At 33.8% G+C, this 25000-nt stretch overlaps 2 protein-coding genes and 1 long non-coding RNA gene across 35 annotated transcripts in view; 2 read left to right on the plus strand and 1 right to left on the minus strand.

The window, feature by feature from the left end:
* Positions 1-256, plus strand: part of LOC124953526 (zinc finger CCCH domain-containing protein 13-like) — a 10006-nt gene extending 9750 nt beyond the window's left edge. Inside the window, 1 exon segment of the mRNA XM_047505050.1 lies at positions 246-256. Within this exon segment, the coding sequence (XP_047361006.1) occupies positions 246-256 (11 nt within the window).
* Positions 1-25000, plus strand: part of LOC124953495 (longitudinals lacking protein-like) — a 237120-nt gene that overhangs the window by 695 nt on the left and 211425 nt on the right. For 32 of the 33 annotated variants that reach the window (XR_007102239.1, XR_007102240.1, XR_007102238.1 and 29 more), the window contains exons 2-6: positions 3902-4100; positions 5628-6010; positions 6203-6446; positions 7118-7295; positions 15218-15358. Coding sequence is in view for 30 of the 33 variants with exons in the window: in XM_047504980.1 (XP_047360936.1) it covers positions 3927-4100; positions 5628-6010; positions 6203-6446; positions 7118-7295; positions 15218-15358 (1120 nt within the window). In the remaining 3 variants the exon portion in view is untranslated. Of the gene's footprint in view, positions 1-1098; positions 1252-3901; positions 4101-5627; positions 6011-6202; positions 6447-7117; positions 7296-15217; positions 15359-25000 lie in introns of those variants that run through there. The other variant, XM_047504964.1, reaches the window with a different exon arrangement.
* On the minus strand, positions 785-4186 carry LOC124953500. The gene is made up of 2 exons (XR_007102241.1): positions 3851-4186; positions 785-2821 (listed from the first exon to the last, which is right to left on the minus strand). It is a non-coding gene; the product is annotated as an uncharacterized LOC124953500 (long non-coding RNA).

The raw sequence follows: 25000 nt of genomic DNA on the forward strand, positions 1-25000 counted from the left end.
CAGGGACGGACACACACGATTTGTCTCGTCGAATACATAGACGTTTTTACTTTTTTATTGCCTATTATTTTACCGGTATCTCTTCTCGTGATTCTCGGCTTAACGTTCTTTGCATGCTTCCTTCGTTCTTATCTTCGTAACATTCGTTTCCTACTCGATTCGATAAGCTAACGTTTAAGTGAACATAAAAAAGAAATAAAGAAAAATAAAAAGCAGAAATATGTTAATATGGAATGATATTGCAGGTAGATTATAATCTAACGAAAAGATATAGGTTAGCGCGTCCATATTTTTACATATGCTTGTGTATATATATATATATACACTCACACGTACGATGCATATTTTTATTGCAATTTGAAAATAGCAAAGTTTTTTTCTTTTAAAATGATTGATAAGTTTTACGAAAGTATCGTGAAAGGACAAAAAACTGGAAAAAAATAAGGAAAAAAGAAATGAAGTGAAAGACAAAAAGGACGTTGACGTAAACACATGCCGGTTTTTTTTTTCTACAAGATAAATATTTTTCCTATTCGATAATATGTTTCTCATAAACCTATTCTTATAGATCGAAGAGAAAAGGTCGATATATATATATATATATATACATATATATGATATATTATGATATATTATTTCTATCTAATAAAATATTCATATATGCTGCTTGTGTGTATATATTATATATATTTAAGATTTTTTGTGAATTTAATTGAAGAGGAACGCGCGCTTCCTCCATGGGGCAAGAAGAAGAAGAAACAGTTGCATTGATATCGTAGTTACATTTTTCTTTTTTTTTTTTTTTATTGTTTTCTTTTTTTTCTTTCTTCTTTCTTTTCGTTTCTTCTTTTTTTTTTTTTTTTTTCTTTTCTCTAGAGATGTAAAGCGCGCATGCTCTAGAAGGTTTCCTTCTTTCCTCGTCTTTCATCCCCTCGTTCCGCTGTTCCTCTCGAGTCTCCCACCATTGAAAATCCTAGTCAGAGTGAGAGAGAGGAAGATATATAGATAGATAGAGATAGAGAGAAAGAAAGAGAGAGAGAGAGAGAGAGAGACGAAGAACCGAGACTTGCGCTCTCTCTGACGGGCGTCGCGAGAGTGACCGAGCAACCGTGTGCCGCGCCATTGTTGAAAAGGGCAGCGCTGGAGACGCACGCCGTGGCTCGGACGTCCGCTCACGGAGTTTTTTCCCCACTTTTCACCGATCCCCCGATTGCTGTGATATTAGATTCTTTTTTATACACCCTATATTAGGTGAGTGCCAATATAAAAGAAACAAGTTCGATCTAATAACAACGGATCAGTGATAATCTAATCGAATATATATCTATATATATATATATATATATAAATGTTCATGTATATATATATATATATGTATATATATATGTATATCTTCATATATATGTACATATGTATGTGTATATATATATATCAAGTGGATAAATATATCTGTGCGTTAAGAATATCACTTTTGGAGAAGAAAATTCCGGAAAATCTTTCTCGGGACCGGCTGACATGGCGCGGGCGTTTCCCCTCCGCGTTCGGTTCGTTTACTATCGTACGTAACGACTATAAGATTAACTTGATGATAAATCGTATTAATTCTTTCTTAATCTTTATATATATACATAGAACGTGATACTTTGCGAACGGGATCGTTCGATGGGACCTAAGCGTTCGCGCTTTTCCTTAAGAGCTTTTTACCCATCGCCATTTTGTCCGGGTGCTAGTTCGCCGTCGGCCATATTGCCATCCACGTCTCGTCACGTCTTCTCTCTCTCTCTCTCTCTCTCTCTCTCTCTCTCTCTCTCACACATTCTCTCTCATTCTTTCGATCTCATACTCTTACACATATATTCTCGCACAAGCACGTATGCATACACATATTCCTCTTTCTCTCTCTTTCTCTCACGCTCATGCTCTCACGTTTAATGAACATCTTTATTCTTTCTCTTCCTTTTCCGATCTTCCTTCTCTTTTCCTTTTACCGAGAAGACTTAGCTAAGAAATTGAACGTTAAAGGCGTGTCATGTTTTTCTCTGGCGTGTATACGCGAACTACCAAGCGCACGATATAAGATCGAACGAAATTATTTGTCAACAATTTGTTTTCCTTTCACGCACGTTGCACCGGGGCGCCGTCCTGACGTAACAACGCGACTCCGGCAGCAGATAACAATATAAATAGATTACGCAATCGGACAGTCGCTCTCTAACTCTTTTTCTTTTTCTCTTCGTCGTCGCATCTTTCTTTTTATTCGTTCGTATCGTTCGTTTGTGTGTGAGATTTCAACAACGTATCGTTCGTCTCTCTCTCTCTCTCTCTCTCTCTCTCTTTCCACCTCCACCTCCTTCACCTCCTCCACACCTCTTCGCCGTTCCACTTCCACCCCTCTCATCTCGTGCGGATTACCCGCGTTTCTCGACTCTCTGCGCATGTGAGAAGAGAGGGCAGGATCGATTTGCCGCTTTATTGCGCGTCTCTCTGATGTAAATCCCGGTGACGTAAATCAGCTTGTTCTCTCGTCTCGTCTCGTCTCGTCTCGTTTCGTTTCGTTGCGCCACGATACAGCACGCTCGCTCTCTCTCTCTCTCTTTCTCTCTTTCTCTCTTTCCTCTCCTCTTTATCTCTCTATCTTTTTCTTCTTCCCTCTCCTTCTACCGTATTTTTTATTCTCTTTAAATCGTCCCTCTACTATATACGGATTTCATTAACTCGAGCCTCAGGCGCCATGGCAACTTCTTGTCGTATATTATCAATCCGTGTTGTTGGCTCGTCGTTCGCGATTTTCCTTATTATCTTCAAAGATTTTACGTATGATCTATAAAAAAAAAAGATCAGTAAAAAATTTAGGTTAGACTGCGACATTCATTCAGTTCTTTCTTTCTCATTTTCTTTCACAAAATTCATAAAGCATTTTCTCGCGTTTATCAATTTTTTTTTATAAATATGAATGCATGCATATACAACGAATGATTAATCAATCAATCTTTCTCCCCCCCCCTCCCTCCCTCTCTCCCCCCATTCCGAGTGATCATTCGAATAATTTCATTACTATATGAAAGAAAATGAAAGAAGAAAAAAGATAGGAAAAAAGAAAAAATAAAAAGTGGAAGGAAAGAAAATTTTTTTTTCCGGGGCCTAGAGAATCGAGCAAACGCCCCTGGGTCCCAGGGGGCCTCGAGACGACGCGCAAGTCGTGCGCAGAAGTCGACTTTCTTTTGTGCGCATGCGCGGTGCTTGCGCGTCCTCCTGCATCATCCCCACTACCAAGTTGCACGGTTATACCGTTACGAGAGGGACACGCACAAAGGAAAAGGCCCAGGAGAGAGAGACCGTTCCAAGCGACGCGCTTGCATCACACGGCCATTTTGGAAGCTTCGGTGCTTCGTTCCGGAGCTTTCGAGACCGCGCGGTCGTGCGTGCTTGGTGTGTTCCATCGAAAGAGCAGGCGGTGCACGGAAAGGAAGAAGGGACACGCAAGAAAGAGACTGAAACGAGGATAGATAGATATAGAGATAGAGACCGCGACAGTTAGATAGAATATAGATGGATAGAGACGGACAGATAGATATAGATATATATACATATACAGATAGATAGACAAATAGAAACGTGGTGCCGTAAGTGCGTTGTGCCCTCTTCGACGGTTCGATGTACGATTTAATTGTTAAACGTGGAAAGTATAGATAGTATCGGGCGTGATCGGTCAATATCGTATTTCGTCTTCCGTCATTTCGATTACGGGTTCGCAACGCACCCAGGGAGAGAGACGCGCACGCGCGCGTACGCACACACTCACTCACACACATGAGACTTCGTCAGCATCAATATTCTCAACACGACAAACCTGATCGATCAACCAACAATAGCCGTGTGTGGTTCTCTTTTAATTTCGCAGAAACGAGGAAACGATACCAGAGAACATGGAGGATGACCAGCAGTTCTGCCTTAAATGGAACAATCATCAGAGCACACTGATACAAAATTTCGACACGCTTTATGAAAGCGGTACGCTGGTCGACTGCACGTTGGCAGCGGAGGGGAAATACCTAAAGGCCCACAGGGTAGTCCTCTCCGCGTGCAGTCCATATTTTGAGGTGAGTTTTTTTTTCTTCCTCGTCACTTTACGTAATCGCTTGTTTTTCTTTGTTTTGTTTTTCTTTTTTTTTTTCCTTATTTACATGCGCATGTATGTATATATAAACACAATATTCCAATGCGAGTATAATACGTACGTACATACGTGTCTCTTATGGTTGCGTGACATCTCAGAATACATACGTATATATTTATATGTGTGAATTTCGGTTTTGTTTGGTTTATTTAATGGGATAACTTTTTTCACGTTAATTACATTAAGTTATGTTAAATTAATTCAATGGCTTCAAATACATTTTTTTCTTCCCTCTTTTGTTTTTCTTTCAATGGATTAGAAATATTATAATGCAGGATGGATCATTGTGTCGTTTATGGTTTCGCTCTTTTTTTTTTTTATTTTCCTTTTTTCTCATTGCCTCTCTCTCTCTCTCTCTCTCTCTCTGTCCGGAGTCAGATCAATACCAAATACATGGGTGAGAGAGAGAAAGATAGAGAGGGGGGTAGCGTGAGAGGGAGAAGGGACGAAAGGGGTTTGTCTACCGAGCGCGCTCGTAGGGGAAAGGGGGCTCGTGTTGAAACAAGATGGCCGCTCTGCTGTACTTGCTGCTTCTCTCTCCCTCTCTCTCTCTCTCTCTCTCTCTCTCTCTCTCTCTCTCTCTCTCTCTCTCTCTTTCTCTCTCTCCCTCCCTCCCGGTGGGAGAGAGCGAGAAGCAAGAGCCAGACATATACTCCCTCTCCCCTCCTTGCTCTTGATCAATACAGAGAAAGCAAGATGGCTGCTTTCCAGGGCACTTCCCTGGGATTTTACCCTGAACTCCATTGGTAGTTGGAGCAGGGGGAGAAGGGTGGGTTTAGGGAGCGGGATCTGTTTCGTATATCGATTGAAATTTAAACTAAATTTACATTAACATTGTAGTATGACTTAACAATCAATTGCATATATATATATAAATATGTATATATAGTTTAATATCAAGTATTTTCATTATAATACATGCGCATCTAATTCATATTTTTTATTTATTTATTTTTATTTTTGTTTGTTTGTTTAAAATCTTCTATTTTCTTTTTTCATTGAAAAATGTTATTCCTGATCGTAGGAAGATAATTTTTTTGCTAAAGTAATACAGGACGGACCTGAGAATTTCTATATCACTGAATTTTTAAAGACAATTACTCCTTTTTGGAAATTTCTTAAGCTTAGACTTTTTGCAAGTATAGCTTTAAATATATAGTTTTACGATACAACGAGAAGAACAATAAAAATTTGCATAAAATATATCTCGGAATAGGGTAATTGGATTTTTAATATCATTCAGGAGGAACTTTTGGTCCAGCCTGTAATGAGTTATGAATTTTTATGTAATTCCTCCATTTATATATATATATATATATATATATATATATGTTATATAATGTTTGGCTTACAGAGAATTAACACATACGCATATACGCATGTTTATCTTGGATCAATTTCGATAATTTGTTACGATATGATTATAACGAATATTTTGATTTGATTTCAGGGCCTCCTCAGCGAGCACTATGATAAGCACCCTGTATTCATACTCAAAGATGTAAAATTTAAAGAATTGAAGGCGATGATGGATTATATGTACAGGGGAGAAGTGAATATCTCCCAAGACCAACTAACGGCACTCCTTAAGGCTGCCGAGTCATTACAAATTAAGGGCCTTTCGGAAAGTAAAACGGGCGGTGGTAACAATAAAACAGTTTCGAGGGTATCTAAAGTCGCGCCACAGCCGAGGTCATCGCCGTTAAACATTTCCTACGCGTCTTCCGGTCTCACCATTGAAAGGAACAGAGTTCCTAGACAGGCACAAAGTTCTATAGGGGATTTGCCCGAAGACTCGCACAGTCCCCAAATACCTAAGGAGCTTTCTTCGAGGTAAGAGAGAGAGATATATATATATATATATTTCTTGTGATAATACTTGTTCGAAAAAATAAAATTAATTGAAATAATATAATAATAAAACAACCCATGTTGCGGAATTTCCCAACTACTTTTATTGGTTTTTTTCTTTCTTTTTTTTTTTTTTTTTTTTTCTCTCTAAACGAATATTATATTAATTCACAGGGAGGGCTCGCAAAGTCCAACATCAAAGAAAAGAAGAAGACTTAGAAGAAGAAGCGTCGGTGAAGATAATTCCGTAGAAAATCACGAAGCATCGAATTCAAGCGATATACCTCAACAAATGGGCGTGCCGGCACTTGCGATAGCACCTGTCGCGGACGAAAAAACGAACGCTGATCCCACGGACTCCCTCGGCAGGTCAGCTTTAATGACGCAGCTGACGAAACCTGCCGATGAGATGCTTCAGGTTAGAGAGAGAAGATTAATTCTCCCAACTTTTCCTTTCTTTTGTTTTTCTTTTTTTTTTTCTCTTTCTCTGTGTAAGTACAAGATGATCGCAAAAACTCCTTCAATAGGGTGATTCAAGAGTGTTACTAGGTGATTCAGTAGAAATCAATAGCTCTCTTTTTTTCGAGATCTTTCACGCTTGTAATTTTATAATTTAAAAAAAAAAAAAAAAGGAAAAGAAAAAGAAAACACAAAATTAATTCTGAAGACCTGGAAAAATTGATTTTTATGATCATCCAGGAATTTTTGACTCGCTTAGAAAATTTTGATCTTTCCGTCCTATAATATATCGATCATTGAAAAAAAAAAAGAAGAAGAAAAAGGAAAGAGCGGATATGTATTATTAAACTCATTTATGTTTGCCAACGTATAATGGAACTTGAATTATATTAATATTCAATTTCTTTCGCGCGTTGGCATATTAAACTTCGTACTTTATCCTGCTGCCTGTTAGCCTCAACACATGCTCTCGCAGAGGGGAAACGGTGCGATACAATTTTCGCTATACTTCCTACAATTTTTTTTATCGTTCTTGTTGTTGTTATTATTATTATTATTATTGTCATTGTCATTTTATTTGTTTAATTTAAATAAGAGGTGTATTAACGTTGAATTGTAATTAATCCTTAGATACCACTCGAAAATCCCGAGCCAAATGATAATCTCATCGAGCCAAAGTCCGAGTATTTGGAGGACCAAGAAGAAAGCGTTGAGGATCTGACCCTAGATGATGATATGAATGATTTGAATGAAATTGAGCAGGATACGAATAGGGCCGGGCCGTCCCATGACAACTCTCAACATCCTGGTAAGCCATCTGAATTATATTAATTAATTAATTTATTATTTATTTATTTACTTATTTATTTATTCAAATTAATTTTTGTTGTTCTTCTACCACCCTTTCCCTCATCATTCTTGACTCTAATCCTGGGTTTTGATGACCGTAGTCAAATGCATGTGGTTTAACACACGTCGAGTCGTCTATATCTATTTCTAAAAACAAAAAAATAAAAAAAAAAAAGAGAAAATAAAAAAGAAACTGTAGTAATAATTTAGCTTAGCTTTTACGTAGACACGAGCATATATATATTCGGTGGATGGTTGAAATATTTAAAGAGAGGGTCTCGCACAGAACAGGTCACTTGCCTATATATACGTGTATATATATATATATATATATATATATATATATAATTTATATATATGTATATATAGAGAGAGAAATGCATATAAAATTCAGCGAATCTTCTATCCAAAAAGAGTCCTTGGATAGAAGCGGAGCTTCTACACGAATTAGAATTCTAAGTTCCCAATTAGAATTCTTTATTAGGTGTTGTGTCAGACAATCTTCATGATTTTAGGATTTGGGACTCATTCTTTCTCTCTTTTTCTCTTTTTATCCATCTATCTCTCTCTTTCTCTCTCTCTCTCTCTCTCTCTCTCTCTCTCTCTCTATCACATTCTCTTTCACTTTCTCTCTTTCTGTCTGTTTATTCTCAAAGATGATGATGATGATAATAATAATAATCATCATTATTAATCATCATCGTCACTGTTATCATGATAGGGTCGATAAGAAAAAGCAAATCTGATTGTTTGATTGATTGAATGAATGATTGAATGATTGATTGATTAATTTGGTGTCGCGGTTCCTTTCGTTGTTATGTTTTCTTGGTATATCATTTAAAAAAAAAAAAAAAAAAAGAACGGGATAAATTAGCCGACACACTAGCTTGGGTTTCCTCGTTGCAGGTGGGGGGGCGGGAGCGCGGTCTCGAGGGTCGAGAGGGAATGTAGGTGGTGTTGGTGTGGTCGTTGGTGTCGATGGTGGTGACGTCGTTGTTGGTGACGTCGTTGTTGGTGAGGACGTTGGTGGTGGTGGTGCCGCCCTTTGGGCGTCCCATTTCCTCGATTGTAAAAAAGTGCCGAACACGAGACGTCCTAGGCCAGAGGTTGACGTAGGCGCGTTGCTTAAGTCACTGGCTAACAAACAGGGGAGAAAGTATAGTTTAGATTCGGTTAAAATGTCATTGGAAGCTATATTGCAACAGGGCGTTAGCACCACTCAGGCATCCGAGATGTACGGGATCAATCGGTCGACCCTCCAATTCTATTTGAAAAAGTTGAACGTCGTCAGGAGGAGATGGAGACAACAGCCTAACACCTTGGTCCAGCCTAGACAATCTTAGTGTGTGTGTGTAGTATGTGTGTCCGTCGTCGTCGTCGCCGTCGTCGTCCGTGCGTGTGCGTGTGCGTGTGTATGTGTGTCCTCCGTTGTGCGCTCCTCCGCGCGGCATATACGTAACATATATACGTGTCCATCAAAACCCGAAATCAATAAGATATATATGAAACGTGTATGAAATAAATAGGAAACAGAAAGAGAAAGTAATAACATCCTTTTTCGTCCGTGGACGCGAGACGATCGCGTGTTTTATGTTTATATAGATCATAGATTGTAAAAAAAAAAAAAAAAAAAAAAAAAAGAAAGAAAAAGAAAAAAGGAAAAGAAGAGAGCAAGTGACACGTTCGATGTGTACTTCGTTTTCTCTCTGACTGATGTATTTGGGCACTCAAATTCAAATCTTCTTTCATTCTACTTCTTCCTTCCTTCCTTCCTTCCTTCCTTCCTTTCGTATTCTTCATTTTTGAGAACCCAAGCTTTTCTTCAATGTGTGTGCATATTATGTGATAATACATGTATATGTATATATAACATATACAATATTTTCTCCTTAACCCCTTGACATACAATGACGTCTGGGAGACACGTTATTCATTTCATGTGCCATTGTAGACTTTGACGTCTCTGAGACGTCAGGAACGGTCTCCGGTGGAGGCCGTTACAGTACATTATTAATTTATTTAATTATTTCACTGGTGTGTCAATTTTGTTTTGTTTAAAATGTTCAAGATGTTCTCCCTTCTCTCCTTCTGAACAGTACCGATAATAAAATCAGTATTTTTCTAATGAAAGGATATAAAAAAAATATTCTTTTATATGCTTGATATAATAGCTATCTATCTATAATGCTTATGTTTTCTATTCTCTATAAGCTACTTAATTCAACAAAACAACAGTTGATTGTGTAAATTTTCGACTCAATATTGCAGAAGATATGCCATGTAATTTGTCCCTACCTGATTATCCGACACGTGGTAGACAGTCGCAAAATGACTGCACAATTCGACTGCAGACAAAACATTGGGCACATTTTCCTGAATATATACCTTCGACTAATAATAAAAAACATCCTGCAAAGAGATGTCATGTCTGCGTAAAAAATAATATAAGAAGCGAAACAACTTGGCAGTGTAAAAAATGTTTAGTTCCTCTACATATTCCAAAATGTTTTGAAATGTTTCATACTTTACAGAATTATTAATTTATTATTTTATAATGTAACTTAATTATTATTCATTCAACCTGTGATTACATTTTATATTAGGAATGCAAATCACAAAATATAAAATGTTCTGTTTCTAAGAATAAAAATGTCCTTCTTTAAAGTTTTGCACTCTTTTCTTCGAGTTCTGTTTTTAAGCTTGCACATAATTGTGTGTTCAGTTAGGCCAAATTAAATAGTAATTTTCAAGCGCGTCAAATTCCATTTTATTTGTATATCAAGGGGTTAAGCTCGGCCTTATGTGGGTGTTTATCATTCCCCCTCCCTCCTCCCCCTCTTTCTCTCGCTCTTTCTATTAAGACACATTAAACAGATGCGCACACAGACACACACGATCAAATCCAACACAAAGAGAAAAGAATATTTTCTAATTTCCACGCTATTATAAGCAAGTGCTTTGAAATTCTTTCAAAAGATAGGTAGGAGGACATAAAAAGAAATAAGAAATAAAACTTTAATAAGAAGTATATTAACACATTGTTGAGATAAGACATCGGAGATTTGAATCTCGGCGTCTTTATTTTTTTAAGTCTCCTTTAAGCGGTTCAAAAGTTCCTTAGATTACGTGATATTAGAAATTAATTGGTCTTTTAAAAAGACTTAGTCAAATTGATATGAATTTTGTATGTGTATAATAATACACAAAAATACGCGCGAGACGCCTCATCATATAGATCATCGATTGTTTTATCACTCCATTTGCATAAAGTGGACTACATTTGCATTGTATACAACGTTATTGCTATTGGCACGTAATATATATATATATATATATATATATATATATATAAAGAAAATTCAGTTTGGCTACGTAGTGTGTTTTACAATAGCTCTACGATTATACATTTTAAACAATTTTTAATGTTAATAATAGATTTCGTTTAATAAGATATATGCATATATGTATAGCATTGTTTTGAAATAGTATGCACATACATATTTGATATATTTAAACAAAAAAAAAAACATGTTTACTGAAATATGCACATAAACAACACAGTGAAGATAAGCGATCCGTTTCACAGTGTATATATAGTCTCTCAACAATGTGTTAATTATGTTCATTATTTGTATTTCTCTCTCTCTCTCTCTCTCTCTCTCTCTCTCTCTCTCTCTCTTTCTCTCTCTTTCTCTCTCTTTCTCTTTCTTTCACTCTGTAAGTGTCGATATAGTTCACTTAACAGCTAGGCTGTGTATAAATGCATTTGGCATTGTAATTAAAAGCGTCCGTGAGAAAAGTATGTATGTGTGTCGTCTGTATAAATATGTGAGAGAATGCGTGTACGTACGTACATATGTATGCTTGTATGTATGTACGTCCGTATGTATGTATGTATGTATGTATGTATATATATATATGTGAGTATTAATTATTCACATGAACGATTGTGTAATATATTCGCATTTTATCTGTCGTCGTCATCGTCCTCGTCGTCATTGTCGTCGTTGTTTGTTGTCAGTGAGCGAAGATGATGAAGAAAATAATAATAAGAAAAAATTGATCTAGTCGGGAGTTTTAATGTCGGATTTATAAATGTTCATTCGTTAAATTATTCCTGTTGTATAAGGACTGATTGACAGACTGCCCTCTCTCTCTCTCTCTCTCTCTCTCTCTCTCTCTCTCTCTCTCTCTCTCTCTCTCTCTCTCTCTCTCTCACTCTTTCTTAGGTGTGATTTACAAATTTCTATCGAATTTTCTGCTGCGAACAACCCTACGTTTATAATCTTATCACGTAATAACATATTTTGACCGTCTCACCGAATAAATCGTGCCAATATTTTTCTTTCTCCGTCCTCGTTTTAAAGAGAAACGAAACAATAAGGAAACAAAAAGAAAAAAGAAAAAAAAATAAATAAAAATAGTAATTAATAATAATTAATAATAATAATAATAATAATAATAATTAATAATAATAATTAATAATAGACCTTTTAATGATGGATAATGAGAATGAAAATAAAGTATATCACCCTTTTGTTCCTACATTTCTTGTTATTATTATCGTTATTGTTATATCTTTTATCTTTCTTACTCTTATAATACTGAATATAATTTAAAAGCCAGTTAAAAATCATGAAGAAATTTATTCGTTCTTTTGTCCTTTCTTGCTTTTTTCTTATTTGCATTTTTTCTTTTCTTTTCTTGTTTCTTGTAATGTCGTTTAGATAGAAGTGGAAGGCTTTTCTTTCTTTTTTCTTTTTTCTTTTTTTTTTTTTTTTTTTTTTTTTTTATTATTATAACCCTCTATAATCCATTATAGTTGGAATTTTTTGTTTCCTATAGAAAAAAAGTTATCTGATGTGAAGCTCATGTTTATTATTCAAATATATTTGTACTTAATATTTTACTTATGTCAAAAAGAAAATAATACTTGAAATATATTGTTATATAATGAAATTTACCAAGTAAAGAACGAGTCAAAAGTGGCAAAGTGATTTTAAAAAAATCCATTATTCTTTTCCAAGACTTTTTAACCACTTGCGGTGGAAAAACGTGTCACGCACGTCGAGATGCTTCTGTTATCGGAACGCCCGCGACGTGTTGTTACACGTCGTTAAGCGATTGTTGCAGAAAGAAAAATGACGTGCGTGGCACGTCAACTGTTAATGAAATTTCGGTTGCAAAATGGAAAGACAAGAAAGACATATATGTAATTTCCACGAAACATACAAAAATTGAGATGGTCGAAATGGAAAAAAAAGAGATGGAAAAATAATAGTAGCCCCTATAACAAAGCCCAACATCGTTTTGAAATACAATGAGGGTATGGGTGGAGTGGATCTGCAAGACAATTATTTATCGTCTTTTAAATTAATGAGAAAATATGTTAAAAGTTATGAGAAAATATTTTTTTACATAGTGGATATGGCACTGCTCAATTCTTATATTTTATATTGCAAAAAAATGGAAATAGCAAAATGTAAAAAGTATTCTTTTTCGAAGTTTCGAATCGATGTAGACGAACAAAATTTTAGAAACTGTATGTCTTCCTGATTACCAAAAACGTGGAAGGATATCTGCTGGAAACGCTCCGGGTCGCTTACAAGCGAAGCAATGGGGACATTTCCCAAGAAATATACCGCCTACAAACGCCAAAAAAAATCCACAACGGAGGTGTGTAGTGTGCGCTAAACATAAAAAGCGGAGTGAAACTACGTGGGAGTGTAAAAAATGTCTCATAGCGTTACACATTCCAAGCTGTTTTGAAAAATATCACACTCTGCAAGATTATTAATAAATAAATTTAGTATTCATACATAATGTAATTTTATCATCATAGTTGATGCGTCTTTATATTCTCTTCTGGAACCCCCCGAACGCTGCCTGAACGCTCCCCGAAGTGATTTGCACTCGACTGTTCTGGCACGCGCAACCGTGAATTTCTTTGCACCGCAAGTGGTTAATGTAGCAATTAAGCTCTTATGGTTTTATGATTTGAAAAAATTAACTTGAAAAAGCATCATGGAAAAGTAATGATATGAAGTGACGATTAATTATATATTATTATCAATTAGAAATTAATTTCTTTCTTTTTTTTTTTTTTTTTTTTTTTTTAACAGATACATGAGATTTAGTTAAATATCACATGATATTATAGAGGGGTTATACATGCTTTTTTTTAGATTTTATATTTTAGAACATATAGCTAGATGTCTTTAATTAATTGCTTTCTCTATTCTTGGAACGTTCGAAAGAAACGTAATAATTAATTAATAGGTTTAATTGTAAAAATTAACACAGTTTAATTAAAATTAATGTTTTAATTACATACGCACATACATATATATATATATATATATATATATATATATACACAAACACACACATTATTAAATATAAATTTATATTTTAACACATTGCTCACCGATCGACGTAGTTAATATACTCGTGTTTGCACGTGCACGCAACTTATGCAATTATTAAAATTACAGGATGGACCAAAAAGTTCCTGGGCTCTTAGTATACCTACAATCTGAAAAACAAAATTTAGCCTAAAAAAAAAAATGTTGAAAGATAGTAAAATTGGATTTTTAATATCCAGCAAGTTTTTGGCCATTCCTGTGTATTTACTATAAAGTGATATTAACACGTTCCGTACCAAGCCATTTTTGCCTAACTTGTCGTTCAGGCCATTTGACATTTTGATTAAAGATTGATATATTATCACTCAATATTTTATTACATCGTCAATACATAAGTAGTTATCTTGTTTAGAGTAGTTATCACATCGTGTACCATCTGTGGTACACGTGATGCTGCGATCAATTCGATTGCAAAAGTCAGTTGGTTCGAAACTTTTCGATTAGTAAAAAACCTGTTGCATTCGAATTTGTTAAATAAAAAACGAGAGAAATAAAATATTTAACAAAAGAAGGAGTAGGTAAATATACGGAGATAACATTTTTTATTTTTCATTTGTTTCTTTTGGAAAACAAGTTTCTATTATTTACTTTCATTAGGTTATTCTTTCATCTTGTAATTTTTTGAATCGAGCGAGTTATTCAATCTTCATTTTTTAGCCCTGATGATAGGTAATATGGAAGTACACGACGGAGATAGTTCCAGTTCTATTTCCATTGAAACTGCGACAAACTTTAGAAAACGACATGAAATTAAAAAGACAGCGGGTAAAGCGAGGACAGCTAGACAACGTTGCATTTCTTGCTATAAACAAAATGTAAAAAAATTCGGTACCGAAGTAGCAAGACAAAAAACTATAAGAATAATGACGTTTTGCAGCGATTGCCCGAAAAAGCCGTCTTTATGCCTCCCTTGCTTTAACAAAATCCACCATTAAATGTAATTATTAATTATTGTATATATAACAATTAAATAAACTTATGTGTTTTGTTCTATACTGCATTTTGTACAATGCATCATTTTTTTGGTTGAAATATATTTTACGGAATTACATTTGTCATAAAATATATGCTTTCAGCGCATTAAATAAATATGACTGCGTGTACCACCGGTGGTACACATGGCACGGAACGTGTTAATTTTTTAAATAAATAAATATTGAGCCGGTGTAAACGTATTACATTACTTAGAGCATATAAGCCGGTCTCAACAATGTGTTAAGATATATAAATATATATAATATAATATAATATAATATAATATAATATATATATATGTGTGTGTGTGTGTGTGCGCGTTTGTATGTCTGTTTCTTGTCTGTCTGTGTTTTCGCGCATGTGTGCGTAAGAGAAAAACTTAATGGGAAAATTAATATTAATATTTTTGTCGTTATTTCTTTTTTTTTTTATTTTTTTTTTTACTTTTTTTTTATTTTTTTTTTTATTTTTAATTCATCAGCTGGCCTTGCAACATGGCACGTTACCGGTGATCGAAGTAACGCGGGTGGTGTCGTGGGTTCGGTGGCAGGTGCACCAGGGACGACGGACGAAGTTTTTCTTGCAGCCCAGGAGGCCGCCCAGGCCCACCGCGACTCACAAGGTAGGCTCATCTACGGCATTTTTCATCTCTATCTGGCCACCGTAACAATGGGCACTGTGATGATGATAATTGGCCATAACGAGAAAAAGAAAGGGTTTTTTCTTTTTTTTTCTTTTTTTTTCTTTTTTTTTCTTCTCTATTTTCTTTTAACGATCAGACTACGAAACAGGACCGTCCTCAGGAGGATAATACAAATAAATATTAAAATATCGGATAAAATGAAAATGCAATTGTTGTGCAAGAAGATTACAGTTCAAAACAAAAGACAAAGAAAAAAAAAATAAAACGAACAGATCAATATTATGACTGCTTTTCACTGAATGAACTACGAATAAATTTTTCTAAGATTTTTCTCATTTAAAGAAACAAAAAGGAAAAAATTTTTTCTACAGGTATATATATATATATATATATATATACCATAAGTGTGTTCATTCGTAAGAGAGTTCATTCGGATTTGAGAAGAGTTGACAAAGTCGGATTAGATAAAATCAGTAAATAAATTAATAAATAAACAAATAAATAAAAATGAGAGTGCCAATTGCGCAGGTGGGTCAGGATTTTTTTTGTTTTGGAGGGAAAACACCATCATTTTTCCCTCCGCTGTCGGATAACGTGGTACAAACTTAGATTCCGGTATGTTCAAGAGTAGCACGGTCTCTGAAAAAAAAAAAACCAACAAAAACGACTTACATATATGTATATATATATATATTCTATATATATATATATGTGTGTATGTAAATATGAGATATATGACGAATACACACACACACACAATACAATTCAATATATATATATATTTCATTGAAGGCATGTAGCTTCCTTGTTTCTTCAATATGTATATATATATATATATATACATGTACACACACACATACAATTATATAAATACATATATATCTGTTCCTCTGTGACATATATATTACATCCTCTCGTATATATATTGTTCTCTTTACGTATATATAATCTCTTGTCTAATTTTCTTTTTTGTTTTTTCTAAATATCCAAACGAGCGATGCCACGGATGCAATCAATGAAAATGTCCGATGAAAGAAAATTTTATTTGAAGGAAGAAAAAAAATGTTTTTTTTTCTCTCTTTTTATATAAATATATATATATATATATATCTAATCATTTTTATTCTATTTCGTGGACATATTTGTTAGAGTGTGACGCGACGTCGCTGGTTATAACCCTCTCTCTCCTTCGAAAAGGAAAAATGAAAGAAGAGAGAACACTCGAGCTCTTTCAAAAAGCACAAGCACATTGGACGGAAGATGCTTAAATTCGGTTAGGAAAAAAAAAATAAATAAATAAAAAAATTAGAATTTTCATATCTCAATGATTTTTTGTTGTTGTTATTATTATATTGGTATTATTAAAAGTAATATTTTAAAATAGTTTAGAAAAGGAGAGATAATCGTTCAAAAATAAAAAGATCGAATAAATCGATACAGTGAGATAGAGCAAAAAAACCCCCCCTCCTAATTATAGTATCAAGCGAGAAATAGAATCACCGGGGTATATAAAATATTAAAGATTGATTAGAGCGAAATGAGATGAAGGAGAACGAGAACGAGAGAGAGAGAGAGAGAGCGAGAGAGAGAGAGAGAAAAAGAGAGAGAAAAAGATAGAGAGAGAGAACGAGAGATCATCTCTGAAAATTAGAGTCGCATAAAATGACACGAGTTTTCTTCGTTACATACGACATTTAATTTATCGTATGTATTTTGGAAAACAATTTTCTTTCTTTTTCTATTTTTTTTATATAAATAAAAACAGGTTAATGGTGCGAAACTCTCTCGTTGGTGGTCCTTTCCTGTTGAAATGAAATATTTAAAATTCGTTTTTTAAAAAAATTAGTTACGTATTTCGTGATAATTAATATTATCTGATTATAATGCAGGTATGCAATACCATAATGCAGATTGAAAAAGTTGGTCCAGTCGTCGTCATCATCATCTTCATCGTCATCGTCATCATCGTCATCTGTGAGGTCTGTTCGACAACTCAAGATATTTTCTTCCATGAGAAGAGAGATAATATTCGAAGATATGATCTCTTCTACATCTTCATTGCTGCTCCTATGTGAGAGATTGCCTTGAAGTTAACAAAAAGCAAGGGCGTGGCTTTCTCCCCCCTCCTCCCTCGTATCTACATCTAGCTGACCTTGGACTCGATAAAACTTGTCGTTTTACTGCAATCGTCATTGACTTCTAACTTTTAGAAGTGACGTTGTAAACATTTTCTTATAGTCACTATCTCTTCCATGGAAATATTTTCAATAATGGCTAACTCGAATTTATCATCTGCCAATTTTTATATCGCAATAGATCCAACCAATGGTTTATAATTGAATTTCAAGGAATCCTCTTTTACCATGAAATTTCTTTTCTTGATCAGCAATATTTCCTCTGATCACAATTATTCCATAACAACAATAACATTAACAAATAATTTGTATCTTGTTGGACTTAATTTCAAGTTCCGCAATGTAATTGTTCTATCTAAATCGTATATATCTATTTTTAGATAATGAGCGTGTTTGAAAAGGTATATATAGGTGTGGTGTACATCTATAACAATGGGACCTAATTTTCTTCTTCATGACGATGACAATTCTCTTGATGGTCATCAAACCGTATCCGAAGATTGTACCTATGTTTATTATTATCATCGATTAGGCAGCTGTGATTTTTAGCCATTTGGCAACAAAGAAACTGATTCCACATAGGAGGGAGAGAAATACACTGTAGTATTCAGCTGTCAGCTAATATTCTTATTCTTCTATTTCTTGTACGTTGCATCTGCCAGTAACCAACAGCTGCATCCTTTAACAAGCAGATGTTGGCAGTTTTTCTTTCTTCTTCTTCTTTTTTTTTCTTTTTTTTCTTTTTCTTCTTTTTTTTTTTTTTTTAAGCTAAACACACAGTTTTCTTCTAGAGTATATAATAAGACCACTCTGTTATCCTCTTATATTTATTGATTCAATAATATTCGGAGTTTAATAGGACACCATCTTTGAGAGTTGAACATCAGCAATTTTTATTTCTTTTTTCGTGGAATATGGAGGGGGTAGCAGCGACATTTTCGTACACGCGATTTCTTAGCATTTTTCTTACGTTTTAAATAAATAAAATGTTTTCTCTAAATATATTTGTCCTGTGTATAATATATACATATATATACACACACATATGAGTGTATATATATATATACACACGTAGGGAAAAAGATAGAGTAGGTGATTGCCCAGTTACACTGAGGTGATCCAACGTGGGAAGCAAGGTAATTCGGGAGAGAGAGGAGCGATTTTCTCTGTCAATGCTAGCAGCCATGATGCCCGTTAAATAATACCGCATGTCACACTCATCCAACATATTTGTTTAATAAATAACTAAATAATATATTGTGGCTGATTCTTGGGAAAAAAAAGAAACAAAAAAAAAAGAAATAAAAAAAAGAAGAGAACAGAAATTTGTACCGAGGAGAGATCGTACTAATTTAGTGATTAGAAGAACCACGCTAGGTAGATAAATTGTTATTTTTGTTCATTTATATTGAAAATGAGAGGAGGACGCGTGTATAAAACGGGACGATGCTCGCATTGACGGCGGAGGTCGTTTTTTTCACCGTCAGAGACTTTGTTACCTTGAATAGTTTTACTCTCTAACGCGCGCTCTTGATGATGATGATGATGATGATGATGATGATGACGAAGACAACGACGACGACTCGACTACTCGATGACGGTATTAAAGAAAAATAAATGAATAGAGAGTTAGAAACCTTTGCTATTTTTCTCTCTTATAATTTTTCATCATCGCCAAGTGATCAATCTGTCGATCATTTCAGGCTTTGCCTCTTTGATTGAATCATATTCTATTTCACGATACACGTTACGGTACAATGACGATGTATTTATTTTACTTTTTTCTTCTTTTTTTTTTTTTTTTTTTTTTTTTTTCTTATAAATTTTTATTTCCATTTTCTCCCTTTTTTTGATATATAGAACTTACTTTTTTTGTTGTTGCTGTTGCTTTAGGCTCCTTGATCTTTTACTTTGTTTTGTTGTTGTCAATTATTTCAATTAAATAATTTACTTCTTGCAATTAGAATTTTTTTTACTTTTCTTTTTTATTTTTTTTATTTTTTGCGAAAATCGGGTTTGAGATCATGAACGAACAAAAAAAAAAGTAAGGGAGATGGAGATAGAGAAAATGAACAAATAGAATACATGATACACGTGCTCAGTATACTATTATTATTACTATTATTATTATTATTATTATTATTATTATTATTGTAATAATTCGTGCCGTAATAATTAGAACCGGATTTTGTGCCACGTTGTTCGCAGCATGTAGAAAAAAAAAGAGAGATAGACGATTCTCTTTTTTAAATGTCCGTTGTGAGAAAAGAGACATGCCCAGGGCAATGGCAAGAAGGTTTTCGAAAGTGTTCATCGCGCGCATCCTGTCTAAAAACCAACAAAAAAAAAAAACAAAGGAACACACGTATGAGAGCAAAAGTTAAATGAGAAAGTATAATCCTTGGGCATGTGCGTGTATTTGTACGCCTTCGATCGTTACTTGCCATTGGACCTGGACGAGATAAACAAAAACCCTTTTCGGATCCCAGAGAAAATAGAAAGAAAAAAAAAAAACAACAAAGAAAAAGATTACCAAAAAAAAAAAAAAAAAAAGAAAAAAGGATGAGATATACACACACTGTCCCCACCACCCCCATTTTGCTATCGTGGGCGTGATTTTTTTTTGCTCGCCAGATTCTTTTCCTTCTTTTTATAGTTTTTTTTTTCTATTCTTTGTTTTCAATTACTGTTCACCCATACGTGAACGAAACACTCGTGGAATTCTTTTTTTCTTGACAATGGATTTGTTGAGAGAGAGAGAGAGAGAGAGAGAGAGAGAGAGAGAGAGAGAGTGAGAGTATGAGAGGGAGAGGGAGAGAGAGTGAGAGTGGGAGAGGAAGAGTGAGAGAGTGAGAGAGAGAGAAAGAGAGAGAAAGAGAGAGAGAGAGAGAGAGAGAAAGAAAGAAAAAAAAAGAAATCTGAAAGCCGTTGACGGACGTGTACGGCCAGTTGCGCAAACGTCTCACATGTTTTTATGATTAGCATTATTATATCATCGTAATAAATTTCTTCAGTCTCTTCTTTCTTTTCTTTTTTCTTCTTTTCATCGATTTGCACGAGAAGGATTAAAAAAGAAAAAGAAAATTATACTAGATGTAAAAAAGAATACATTATTTCACATCTATCCTTTTGATTTCGCTGACATTTGTTTTTTTGTTTTCTTTCTTCTTCTTTTTTTATTATTTATTTATTTATTTATTTATTTTTTTTTTTTTTTTTATGTACACATATATTATTTTTTTCATTGCCGAGAACTCGCGTCTAGATCATGTGATTTGCGACCATTGGTGGTCTTGCTATCTATCGATCAGTAAGTTAAAGTGATAAATAAAAAATCGATCTTTCATTTCTTTTTTCGTTTTTTTTTCCCATTTCTTTATACAAGAATATAAGCAAAGAAAAAAAAAAAGAGTTCACGATGGGTAATGTAAACAGTAAAACAAACAAACAAACTCGCAATGGCTGGAGATGAATTTGATAAAACGAAGTAAAAGTTTTTCTATTGATTGAAACAAAATGGCGATTAAAAAATAGTCACGTGTCTTTTTTTTCTAGTCCACGTGCGCGCACGATAAAAGTGCACGCGGGCAACCTATTTTCTTCCACGCGCATCAAAACAATCGTGATATCATCCCATCTATATATCTCTCTCTATATATATATATGTATATATATATATATATATAAATATATACTTATATATGTATACACACATATATATGTATCTATATATCTCTAAAATATATACATACATATATATATATATTTATATCTATATATATATATATGTATATATATATATTTATATGTACGTACATATATACATATATATATATGTATGTGTGTGTGTATGTGTGTGTGTGTATATGTGCACACGTGCGCATAAATCACGATGTGCCCCCACCCCCCCAAGAAAACGACATATATATATATAAAGAAACAAATAATTTTTTTTTCTCCCTTGTCCATATCCGTGTATGCGTACACTCGATAGTTTTTAATTCCATTGCGTTGTGCCATTTTTTGCGTAATTCGTCTTGCATGCCACGCTTTCCTTCGGTAGTGTAATTTTTACACCTTTTTTAACTCTTAAGGAAATGCGCGAGGGCTGTGCATTTATTTTTATTTTATTTTATTTTTATTTATTTATTTTTTTTTTATTTTTTTACTTTATTCTTTTTATCGATATATTATTCTTTATCTCAAATTTTTATTTTCACTTGACACGCGCGCGTTCTGTATATACATATACATATGTGCACACATACATACATATACATATGTATGTATATGTATATTTGCGCGTATGTGCGCGTGTGTACAAATATAGCGGTGAAAAAAATGGAGAAATTATTCAACGCGCCCCCTTGCGCAGCTCCGGCCATTTTTTTTTACTAACCCACGTGTACATAACTCGCTTCTTTGTTCGTAACGCATAAAACATCAAATATTTGATTATTAACCTGATTACATACCTATATAGTTCTCTTTTATATATATACTTATTCGCATATATATATATATATGTATACGTATATGTATGTATATATATATATGTGTTAATCTATCTTTATATATATGTATATATATATGAAGAGCAAGATCATATATATATATACAACATACTTCGTATATATAAATATGTTTGTACACATATATTTATAATACTGTTTCTCCTCTACTTCTCAATATATATATATATATATATTTATGTGTGTATGACTTACATATATTATATATATATATATATTTCAATTTATATATATATATTTATATATTTTCAAATATATATTTATATATATATATAAATGACATCATATAAACGTATATATTATTATTACTATTACTATATTATTATGATTATTATTATTATTATTATGATTATTATTATTATTATTATTATTATGATTATTATTATTATTATTATTATTATTATTATTATTATTATTATTATTATTATTATTATCATTGTCAGTATATTATTCTTCTCATGGTATTGTACTTTCTCGTTAATTAGACTTTCGTTGTTGTTGTTGTTGTACCATGCCATGTCACGAATTTTTGCTCTTGTAATTATCTTGCTCCCTCTTGTGTCTTTTCACCCTCCGAGTGTTTAGGAGAGAGAGACGATCGAAAAAGAAGAGAGTTGTTGTTAACGGATAAACGTTGCAAAAACAAAACAAAAGTAACAAAAAAAAAAACCAAACAAAAAAAAAATCAATACGAACGATACAAAAACAAAAATACGAACGTAACAATAATATCGGGTTGTGTTGTTCGCTGATAATTAAAAGAAAGAAAAAAGTATTTTTAAACGGAAAAAGAAAAAGAATCGAACTCGAGAGGGGGTAAGAAACGCGGAAACTTTTTTGAGAAATCAGAGCGCGCCACGGTCGAACGATTTTTCGATGGGGGCTGCAGCCATTTCTCTGCTCTCTTTTTCTTTCTTTCTTTCTTTTCCCTTTTCCCCCCTTCCCCCCACCCCACTTTTTTCGCTTCCTTTTCAAATTCTCCCTCTCGAGAGAAGTTGTTTTTTTTTTTTTTTTGTATTAAAAAGAAGAAAGAAGATTAGAAAATTTCTAAGAAGAAGATGAAAGAAGAAAAAGAAGAAAAAGAAGATGATGATGATGACGACAATGATGATGATGATGATGATGATGATGACAATGATGATGATGATGATGATGATGATGATCATGATGGAAGATATTTAATTCGAGCATCACGCCTTTTGCGTTGGTGATCGAAACGGCCGCGCATCGATTTGCTTTTATTGTTTTTTTTCCTCTTTCACTTTCACTCTCTCTCTCTCTCTCTCTTTCTCTCTCTCTCTCTGTTTCTCTCTCTCTCTCTCTCTCTCTGTCTCTCTCTCTGTTTCTCTCTCTCTCTCTCTCTCTCTCTCTCTCTCTCTCTTTGTTTTTCGTTAATGTGTTGTTGCTCTCGTTGGCCATTTTGTCTCGAGGGCGCGACATTATAATCTTTGCGGTGTTTAAAAACGCGTACGCGATTTATAAAATTCGCAATGTCGAACGTTGGGCCCGCCCGTGCGCCCACACACACACACACATTCTCTCTTACTCTTTCCTTTTCTTTTTTGTTGAGAGTGTGAGGGAGGGAGAGAGAGAGAGAGAGAGAGCAAGCGAGCGAGCTCTTATTTATGTTTTCGTTTTACATTCCGTTTCGATTTATTTCGAACTTACTCGCGTGCGCGCGCTTTTTTATTGCGCGACTCGCGACGCGATCTCTTTCGTCTCTCTTTTTTTATTTTCTCTCTCTTCCTTCTTTCGTGTTTTTTTTCTCCCCCCCCCTCCCCCCTCTCCCCTTCTTTTTGTTTTCGCTTTCGTTTTCGAGAGGGTGGAAGATCGAAGAAGAGCCATCTCGAAAAGTATATATGATGTGTATCTTTTGGTAAGGTCTGGATTTAGTATATATATTATTTTATGGTGAAATTTGGTAAGATTATGGTATTAGAAAGACGAAAGGTAACTCTAAAGATATTAATTGGATTGAAAGACAGAAATAATTAGGTTTAAATGTATTGCGAATATTTCTATCAAGACTTCTTTTTTACTTTTTTTTTTCTTTTTTTTTTTTTTTTTTTCTTTTTTTTTTTTCTTTTTTTTTCTTTTCTTTTTTTTTCTTCACGTTTCTTTCTAATTTTTCTTTTTTTAATCCATTTTTTTCTGTCTTCTTTTTAGTCGAATGCAATCGTTTATATACCGGTAACGCATAACTTCGAGACTTTCCGTTTTGTTGTTATTGTTATTATTATTGTATTGCTTCCTTTCTGTTTTTTTTTATTCTTTTTTTTTTTGTGTTTCTTTCTCCCATTGACTCGGGATAGCTCGTGAAAATTCGATTTTTTTTTAAAGTCGAGCCTCGATAAATTTCGTTTTTGTTTGGTAAGAATGAACGATTTTATCATCTCGCCTTTGAATATTATTTCATTTTCATTTGCCATCTCGAGTTATAACTCTCGTGCGAATGTGTGCGCGCCTGTGCGTGTATGTACATGTGTAAGAGAGTGAGTGAAAGGGAGAGAGGAAGTTAGAATGTATGAGAACATTTCTGAATGTCCGGTGCGTGCTCGTACGTGTGCCTGTGCGAAAAATGATTTATATATATATATATATATATATATATATATATTTTTTTTTTATTTCTGACGTTGAACTATACAGAATCTTTTTTTTATTTATTTAGCTCGCATAATAATTTATTAGGCAATTTTCGTAATCAGTTTTGTCTGTATTTTTTGACAATACTGTTTCCTGCCTAAAAAAGATAAAGAAAAAAAAAAAGAAAAAAAGAAAAAAATTTACGGTATTTTTTTCTTTCGTCACTGTTATGCAACGTTACGTATCGGCATGCATATTTATGGAGATTGCAAAATGTAATGAGTTTTTGTGCGTGCCTGCTCAAAAATATTTTTGACATTTTTGAGCGGGTCTTTCACTATTCCGTTACATTCTCTTTTTTTTTTTTG

Source organism: Vespa velutina, chromosome 12 (genome assembly GCF_912470025.1).
Source record: "Vespa velutina chromosome 12, iVesVel2.1, whole genome shotgun sequence".
NCBI lineage: Eukaryota > Metazoa > Arthropoda > Insecta > Hymenoptera > Vespidae > Vespa > Vespa velutina.